The following is a 10224-nucleotide window of genomic DNA, read 5'->3' as shown; positions in this document are numbered from 1 at the left end:
AAAAAAAATTATAATAATAACCACAGTTCCTACAAAACTGTTTTCAACATTGATGATGATAATAATAAATATTTTTTATGATTATTATTATCAATGTTGAAAACAGTTTTGAAAACAGCTGAACAATATTTTTATTATTATCAATGTTGAAAACAGCTGAAAATATGTATTATTATTATTATTATTATCAATGTTGAAAGCAGTTTTGAAAACAGCTGAAAATATTTATTATTATTATTATTATCAATGTTGAAAACAGTTTTGAAAACAGCTGAACATATTTTTTATTATTATCAATGTTGAAAACAGCTGAACATATTTTTTATTATTATCAATGTTGAAAACAGTTTTGAAAACAGCTGAATATATTTATAATTATTATTATCATTATTATCAATGTTGAAAACAGTTTTGAAAACAGCTGAAAATATTTATTATTATTATTATTATCAATGTTGAAAACGGATGAAAATATTTTGTATTATTATTATTATTATTGGTATCAATGCTGAAAACTGTTTTGTAGAAATCAAAATATTTCTTTTGATATTGGGATGACATATGACATTTGTTTTTAAATGAGCCTGTTCCAGTAAATCCTACATCATAACCAAAATTAGGATGCATTTTTTCAAAGCAAATGTTTCATATTTTTGGATCACTAAATTGCATATGCAGACATCTGATCTATGCTTTAAAATACCCTCAAACGGTGCTTTTAAAACCGTAAAACTGCAATGGCTCAGCAAACCTCAACTCTTTTGAAAAAGTCAAGATATTTTTACAAAAACATTTATCGATGGAAAACGCGTTCATTCTTCAGTCTTTGGTAATCCGCACATGATGATTACAAGAATATAGCCACTTTTCTTCACCAGAGCCTCATAAACAAGACAGGCCAATCACGAGCGACGACCCACTGTCTCTGCGCTCCTACACCCGATTAAGATCTAATATTTTCTTGCTCTATTTACCACAGAGACAGATTGAATCACAATCCATAGCTGACTCAGAAGAACTGACCCACATGAATACCTCACCTCATGGAACGACAAACTTTAAGAGCGTTAGTTCATTAATGAACGATAAATACAAAACCAATCAGCTCTATTCGACTATTATTTGACAGGAAAGAAAGCAGCGAGCTCTCTAAAGAGAATCATTTTGGCTACATGTTTGCTTAAGCCATCGCTTGACTGCGCCGTTCAGCTCAAAGTCTGCGGTTATGAAGCTGGATTCTCACAGTGCTCTATCAGGCGGGGGGGGGATATTAGACAGGGGTCTTGCTGTCGTATAACATCAGTAGGTTTGTAAAGGGAGGGAATGTGGTTGCGGTCACCAGCGAGAGCATCTGTCCCGTCACTGTTCTACAAGGCAAAGAGATTGTCCTCCGTCTGCTGTGTCCTCCTGCGGTTGCTGCTAGACGAGCTCACTGGAGGTCTGGGCTCTCCGGCGGGGGCCAGCGGTGAAGCCTGGTCTGCGGATTTGGCCCGCTCCTCCAAGAACTTGTCAAACTCTAAAGAGACATCAGGAGAACAACTGTCAACTGCATTCATGAGTTTAAAGCTTGCCATTAAATAATAGTCCAAAAAATCTATTAGTTCCAAGTGGATCTGTTTGTTATACCTTTAGATGAATGTGAACTTAGAGTCCTTAGAAATTTGCGCATCAAATATGATACAGTAGGCTTAATATAGTTAATGCAAATTTGAAATAGTATTTTAATTAGTGCTGTCAAACGATTAATCACATCGAAAATAAATGTTTTTGTTTACATAATATATGTGTGTATTGTGTATATTTACTATGTATATATAAAGACACACATACAGCATATATTTTGAAAATATTTACATGTATACATTTATATGAATATAATTTATATCATATATAAATATATTTAATATATAAACGTAACATTTTTCTTAAATATATACATGCGTGTGTGTGCATTTATATATACATAAATATATACACAGTACACACAGATATATTATGTAAACAAACACTTATTTTGGATGCGATTAATCGCGATTAATCATATGACAGCACTAATTTTAATATTTCCGTAATGTACCCTTATACAGGTAAATCCAAATTTTTAGCTCTCACACTGTACCTTCACTCGTGACTCCTTCCTCGGCCTCTTCACCCTTCTGTTTAAGGAAGTAAAGAGAATAAAAATGATTAACACATCAGAGCAGTCCGTTTTCTTACTTATACACCACATTGTGCCATATAAACACAGAACGAACAAGTACCTACCATTCAGCTGGAAAACCACTTTACAGCAAGACATTTTTATAAACAAAGGTACATATGTATGTATGCATTTTCCTTATAATTTATGACAATAGATCAGTGTTGGGGAGAAACTGACTGAAAGTGATGACACTAACTTAACTAAGTGTGACAATAGTTAAGTTGTTTTTGAAATAGTCTAGCTTTTCCGGTAACATCCAACAAATACAAGTGTAGCGTGACCAAACGCATTCACTTATGTCATATGTACTTTTGAGAAATGGTTTTATTTCAGTAAATCGGTCGCTTCTGTCTTCAATGAGGATCAGTTCAATGTATTTGTTTTTTTTAACTCTACTGTTTAGATTTGTATGTAAATTTACACTACTGTTCAAAATTTGGGCTTGGTAAGATTTTTAATGTTTAGGAAAGTCTCTTATGCTTAACAAGGGTGCATTTATTTGATAAAAAATAGAGTAAAAGCAGTAATACTGCAAAATATTGTTGCAATTCACACACACACACACACACACACACGGCTTGCACATAGAGCTGGAGCAACACTGTTTCACATGCTGTGACAGTGAAAAATGAAAAGACACTGAAGGAGAGATGCAGTGTGAAGCTTCTGAGTGAATAGAGAAGGGTTTATCATTGAGAATATCGGTTATTCTGTGAGAGAAGCTCCATAATAAGAGCTTGATAATCATAGTTTGACAGCAACATGAGAACAGCGGCACAAGAGCTCCCCCTACAGTGAACATTTCTCCATGTATTTCTGCTGGACAGGACAGGACAGAAATGTTTGTACTTTTTTTTGTACACTACGGTGTTATAATTATTATTTTTTTTATTAATCAAACACAACTGCCACAAGAAGTTTGCAGTGACATTTCTTCTATTTGTTAAAATCAAGATTCAAAATAAAAGTTCTGAAACACTACCAAGTCCATAGTTTGGACAAAAATTATTATTTATTCAGCTGTATGAAATGTGTTTTGTGGACATATTTAAATTGTGGCAATGTATGCATTTCTTTACAAAAAGAAAATGTAATTTTCTTAATGTAATGTCTTAGTATGCAAGTACGTATTTATTTATTTATTTTAATGTTTGGAATGAGGAGAGAAATAATACAGCAGCCAAACGTGGAGTATAGTATAGTATAGTATAGTATAATATAATATGACCCTGGACCACAAAACCAGTCTTAAGTGTAAATTTTTTGAAATTGAGATTTATACATCATGTATAAAAGCTGAATAAATAAGCTTTCCATTGATGTATGGTTTATTAGGATCTGACCATATTTGGCTGAGACTATTTGAAAATCTGAGGGTGCAAAAAAATCTAAATACTGAGAAAATCACCTTTAAAGTTGTCCAAATGAAGTTCTTAGCAATGCATATTACTAATCAAAAATGAAGTTTTGATATATTTATGGTAGGAAATGTACAAAATATCTTCATGGAACATGATCTTTACTTAATATTCTAATGATTTTTGGCATAAAAGAAAAATCTATAATTTTGGTCCATACAGTGTATTGTTGGCAATTGCTACAAATATAACCCAGCGACTTAAGACACAGTTTTGTGGTCCAGGGTCACTAATAATATAATATATAATATTATAATATAATATGTGAATTAAAAAAATATGCATTCATTCATATTTATTTCGTCCCAGGTTATATTTTTGGTTATTTTGGTTAAGTTAAATCTGGTAAACTACAAGAAGAAGAGGACTTTCATTCAGATTAGAATGTTGTGTATTAATGAGGTGAGGAGGGGAGTTTTCTCTGTTATTGTCAATAGTAGTGATGATGGAGATCATGTAAATGGAAAGGCTCTGACCACTCAGCTGTCCAGTTTAAGATATGAAGAACCAGAACTACTGGACAGCATAAAGTGTATTCACACTGACAGCGATTTTATTTACACTACCCTTCAGAAGTTTGGGGTCAGTAAGATTTATTGACTGATTGATTGATTGATTATATACATTTATTCAGCAAAGATGCATTGAATTGATTAGAGCGACAGTAAAGATATGTCTAATGTTACACAACATTTATATTTCAAATAGAGGCTGTTCTTTTAAACTTTCTATTCATCAAAGAATCCTGAATTTTTTTTTTTATCTGTTTCCATAAAAAATATTAAGCCATACAACTGTTTTCAACATTGCTAATACTAATAAATGATTCTTGAGCAGCAAATCAGTATATTAGAATGATTTCTGAAGGATCATGTGACGCTGAAGACTGGAGTAATGATGCTGAAAATTCAGCTTTGATCACAGAAATACATTACATTTTAATATATACATTCAAATAGAAAACTGCTATTTTAAATGGTAAAAATATTTCTATTTTTACTATATTTTTGATCAAATAAAGGCAGCCTGTGTGAGCAAAAGAAAGCATTAAAAATTCCTACAAACCCTAAACTTTTGAATGGTAGTGCATTTTTGGTGTTCATCATACTGTTGGGTGCCGTAATGTTATTGATGAGCTGAACACTAAAACTAGCATTCTCCTGTGGGAGAAAGATCTTAATTTCTTATTGGTGTTGCAGCTCATTTGCATAAAGTTAAACTTTGTTGTACCACTAGACACATCCACACTGCATCGTCAACAGTCACTGTTGCTCATGTTACCTGGAATCAGAAGCTCTCAATGAAAATGAATGACTTCAGGGAACTTTCTTACTGCGCATCTCTATCAGTGTGAACGTTTTTTTGAAACCCTGAGTTTGGAGCTGTACAGAACACAGGATCCAGAACCTTCCACGAGCCAAGGGCCGGTTATAACTGTGTTAATTCATGTTAAAGTCCAGGGTCTAGCTAGTGTATGAAATGAAATAGATAAGATGAAATCTACTGCTTTTACCCTGAAAAAAGTAAGGGTTTCCTACCTGTGATGATCAATGAAAATTAGGTGATGAAGAAATTCACAGTAAAAGGGACAGAGCAAAGAAAAGAGCCCAGAAATGGCCCTAGAGCCTCTCAGGAGTTATTAGATCAGAGATGTTGAGAAAAAAAAAAAAAAAGAAGCTGCTTTTTCCATACAATGAAAAATAAAAACATGACTTGCTCGTCAATGGATGCTCTGCAGTGAATGGGTGCCGTCAGAATGAGAGTCCAAACAGCTGATAAAATCATCACAGTAATTCACAAGTAATCCACATGACTCCAGTCCAACAATTAACGTCTTGTGAACAGAAAAGCTGCATGTTTGAAAAAAAAAACAAATCCATCATTAAGGCATTTTAACTTTAAACCATCACTTCTGAGCAAAATACATAATCCAAGTCCGTAATCCAAACAATTTCTCCAATGAAAAATTCCCCTGTTGTCCTCTCATAGCAAAATTCATATTTGTTTAGAACAGTTTTTGCTTGTAAATGGCGCCTCATCTTTGCATATTTCTCTCCTGATTCAGATAAGACAACTTTTTCACTGGAGAAAGCAATATTATGGACAGACGACTCATCAATAGCCAAAAACAATAGTTTGAAGTTGTCTTAATAATGGATTTGTCTCTTACACAAACAGTTTTTCCATTCATAAGATGTTAATTGTGGACTGGAGTCATGTGGATTACTTGTGGATTATTGTGATGTTTTTATCAGCTGTTTGGACTCTCATTCTGACGGCACCCATTCACTCCATTGGTGAGCAAATGATGTAATGCTAAATTTCTCCAAATCTGTTCTGATGAAGAAAAACTCATCTACATCTTGGATGGCCTGAGGGTGAATGCATTTAGATTTTTGGGTGAAGTTTTCATTTAAAGGTTTATCAGTTAAAAAAGTAAATTTTCCTATAGAGAAAATGAATGTAGTTTGTACTTATTTAACCCGACTGTTGCACTATATACCTTTATAGGAGTTTGACAGCTGTGGTCATTATAAACTCTCATGTAAGAGCTGTTTTCTTGGAAAAATAACAGCACAGAACTTTGGAACGACATGAGGGCGAGTAAATAAAGCCAAATTTTTCATGTTTGGCTGATCTCTTAACACATGCGAGCGGCTCCTCCGCATATCAAATCAGGATCACCGCAGCAGGCTGTGAGAGAGCGCCTCTCCCTTTTACTGTGGGTGTGTTTTAGTGGTGGTGGGAGGTAAGGGATGGAGATCGAGGTCAGGGCTGAGTGAACGGACGTGGGTGGACACGGAGGGGACAGTGGTTCTGGTGAAATCCTCACCATTCCTTGGGTAATGAGCCAGCTGTCTATGGGTTCCAACTCAGCGTTAGGACCTATTACATTCGGCTAAATCAACAACAGAAAACACCTTACAGATGTGAAGAAGAACAAAGCACCCACCACAAACAAATACACCTCCGTCTTCAGGAGACCTGAAGTGTGTCATTTAAGGCAAGAGAAAGTAACTTTGAGTCAATGAACTAAGGTAGATGGAGTGGAAAAACAAACAAACAAAGAGGGGGAAAAAGAGGTGTAAACTTTGACCCATGGGCTGATCGCTATGAATTGCACCTCTAAACCACGTCCGTTATGTAACCTTGGCTGATTTCAACACATGCATGTCTGGTACCAGAGATACAATCAGTCTATAATAATTTCCTAATATCACTCTTGAAGAGAGTATTTCATATTATTTATATTTTATTTAATAATTTTTTATATTAAGTTTATTCAAAAACATGTTTTTGTGTTCAAGTTAAAAACTGAGTTGGCTGCCTTAAACTGCCACTAATAGAATAATAAGGGATCTTATTTAAGGGTCAATGAGTTGGTGCTCCTTTTGTGCCCAGATCTATTCATTTATTCATAAATAAATATAAAATGATACACACAATAACTTGAACACACCACTTGACTGAGGATGATCGTGTGTAAATTCAGTGCAAAGGTTTTTTTGTTGTTGTTGGCAAGATGATACAACTGTCCTGTGATACAAAAGCCTTGTTAAAAGAATTAAATTCTTAAAGGGATAGTTCACACAAAAATTAAAATTCTGCCATTAATTACTCACCCTCATGTCGTTCCAAACCCATAAGACCTCCGTTCATCTTCAGAACACAAATTACGATATTTTTGATGAAATCCGAGAGCTTTCTGACCCTCCATAGACAGCAATGCAACTGACACGATCAATGCACAGAAAGTCAGTAAGGGCTGTCAAATCCAGTTGAACCCACTAGATGCGGTGCTGCTACGATGTTCATTCAAAATATTGCAGAAAAAGAGAACAATCAATGCGGGGAAGATGTTGTTGACGTCAAAACCGAAACCAAGCCATTCAAACAAAACGCATATTTATCGCATTTTCTAGAGGGACATCGATCACCGTTGCACTCGCGTCTCGCACAAGAGAGCCGCATGTTTAGAAAGCTATGTCAAATTAATGTAAGTTCAACTTTTAAAAAACATGTCTCAAGACTTTTTGGCGGTTTTCCCCATCCTACTGCATCTTTTTTAATGAAGAATGCAAGTTTTTAAATGAAGAAAGTATTCTTTGTGACTGGTTTTCGGTCCTTTGTATTAAACTATACATACATGCATGATGCTGATTTGTTTCTAATTGTTTAAGCAACTTAATTATATATGGTTTATAAACATTATTTTAAACATTATGCACTTTTTTCAAAGATAGTCGTGTTATTTTATTATGCTTATGAAACGTGCATAATATTTTGCTCAATGTGCCCTCTTGTGGCCTCAGGAGAGAAGCCAAAAGCTTTTTTCCCCCCTAACTGAAATTATGCCTTTTAAATTCGAATAGAATTCGAATATTGATAATATTTAAGAAAAAAATTTGAATTTAGTTTTTCAGCCATTTTGACAGCCCTAGTAAGGACATTATTAAAATAGTCCATGTGACATCAGGGGTTCAACCGTAATATTATGAAGCTACGACAATACTTTTTGTGCGCAAAGAAAACAAAAATAACAACTTAATTCAACAATTTCTTCTCTTGAACCACTGATGTCACATGGACTATTTTAAAAATATCTTTACTACCTTTCTGGGTCTTGAACGTGTCAGTTGCATTGCTGTCTATGGAGGGTCAGAAAGCTCTCGGATTTCATCAAAAATACCTTAATTTGTGTTCTGAAGATGAACGAAGGTCTTACGGGTTTGGAACGACATGAGGGTAATTAATGACAGAATTTTCATCCCTTTAAAAGAATGAAAACCTTATTAAATAACTTGGCATATGCTTTAATAATTATGTACATGTGATTATTTTACATTTATTTAATTATTTAAATATTATATATTATTTATTACAAAACAAAATATTTGAAAAACGTTCTCAAAAAGTGATGTGGTGTGACCATGACAAAGATGTTCCTTTTCTTTATTGTGGACACCCTTATTTGTCACTGACACTGAAACTGTGTTTCACTCTCAGAAAAAAAGGTACAAAGCTGTCACTGGGGCAATGCCCTTTCAAAAGGTACTAATATGTACTTTAAAGTACTAATACGTGACCCTGGAGCACAAAACTAGTCTTAAGTCGCTTGGGTATATTTTTAGCAATAGCCAAAAAAACATTGTATGGGTCAAAATTATCCAAAAATCATTAGGATATTAAGTAAAGATCATGTTCCATGAAGATATTTTGTAAATTTCTTACCGTAAATATATCAAAACGTAATTTTTGATTAGTAATATGCATTGCTAAGAACTTCATTTGGACAACTTTAAAGGCGATTTTCTCAGTATTTAGATTTTTTAGCACCCTCAGATTCCAGGTTTTCAAATAGTTGTATCTCGGCCAAATACAGCACAAATTTGTACATTTTAGCTTGTGGTATTACCCCAGAGACAGCTTTGTACTTTTCTGAGTGTAGAAACTTAGAACAACTTTTTTGACATTACGTTTAATGGTGGCTAATAACAATCATCACATTTTAATTACAGCAACAATTATTGTAGTGGCATTTTGTAAGGAATATACATAGCACTGTGGTCTTATGAAGGCAGCAACTTATATTCTTCCATAAAGACCTCATAGTGCCAATACATGAGAACAGGAGCATTTTTATGCCAAAAAGTGACAACGAATGACATGCAAAGGCAGAGGACTAGAAATGTGTTAAATTTGCCATTCAAAACTAGTGCGAGTCCCCATCTTCCGAGAAACAGTGAGGTCTAAGTGAAGTAATAACATGCAGTGATCAGAGAGTCTTGTCAGCCATTAGCACCCCACAAAACCCAAACCCTTCATCACTATCAATATACATGCAGTAAGAAACTCACCCCAGTGGCATTTTGCTGTCTGATGTCTAAAGCAGACGCCAGGCCCACCAGAGCCTGAGGTTCCTCGTATTTAACGCTGGAAATAAGCAGAGAAAATAGTTTAGAGTTGTTTTTTTTAATGTGGTTAAACTATAGTGGTGTGGAAATGGCACTCACTTTTTGCGCTGGTCAGCCAGAGAGCTGGACCTGGTGTGGGCGAACATGTCAAAGTCGTCCTGAGGGTTGTGAGCAGTCAGAGAGCTGAGAGTCCCGGTGACGCTGTCTGCACCCACTTCTACCGGGAGTAAATCATGACAAAGTCATGAAAAAAAATCATGTTAAATACTTCTGTTTATGTATATGGTTTTAAATTAACTGATTTTAAGGTTTATTGGCTGTACTGAGTCTATATTGTCATCCTAATTAAGATGTGCTCGTGAGACCCTCACCAAGTCCTGCCAGCTGTGTGGAGAGAGATGCAGCAGCAGCAGGAGCAGCAGCAGGAGCAGCAGCAGCAGCAGCAGCAGCAGGAGGAGGAGGCTGCAGGGTGGATGTGGGAGCAGTGCTGACCCGAGGAGTGACCACTGCTGGAGAAGCAGGGCCCAAATCTATTAGATTATCCTCCTCTGAAGCCTCATTCAGGACCTGTGCATTCACAACACACACGTAGTTATCAATCAGAATTAAAACAACTCTCTATTTCTTCACCAGCTATATAGTGGCATAATAAAGGAATTCTAATATTGTAATACAGCTTGATTCTAAA

The 10224-nt window shown here is 35.0% G+C and overlaps 1 protein-coding gene across 1 annotated transcript in view; it reads right to left on the bottom strand.

Annotated features, from left to right (window-relative positions):
• Positions 1 to 523: 523 nt before the first annotated feature.
• tom1l2a (target of myb1 like 2 membrane trafficking protein a) overlaps positions 524 to 10224 on the bottom strand; it is a 20793-nt gene continuing 11092 nt past the window's right edge. The window contains exons 10-14 of the mRNA XM_016238513.1: positions 9908 to 10103; positions 9636 to 9753; positions 9480 to 9555; positions 2120 to 2156; positions 524 to 1516 (exon numbers count right to left, since the gene is read on the bottom strand). Of these exons, the coding sequence (XP_016093999.1) occupies positions 1368 to 1516; positions 2120 to 2156; positions 9480 to 9555; positions 9636 to 9753; positions 9908 to 10103 (576 nt within the window). The 3' untranslated portion in view covers positions 524 to 1367. The remainder of the gene's footprint in view (positions 1517 to 2119; positions 2157 to 9479; positions 9556 to 9635; positions 9754 to 9907; positions 10104 to 10224) is intronic.

This window comes from Sinocyclocheilus grahami, unplaced genomic scaffold, assembly GCF_001515645.1.
Source record: "Sinocyclocheilus grahami isolate Dianchi unplaced genomic scaffold, SAMN03320097.WGS_v1.1 scaffold542.1, whole genome shotgun sequence".
In the NCBI taxonomy this organism is placed as follows: Eukaryota; Metazoa; Chordata; class Actinopteri; order Cypriniformes; family Cyprinidae; genus Sinocyclocheilus; species Sinocyclocheilus grahami.
The sequence above is the reverse complement of the archived record's forward strand: the minus strand, read 5'-3'. Positions and strand labels throughout refer to the sequence as shown.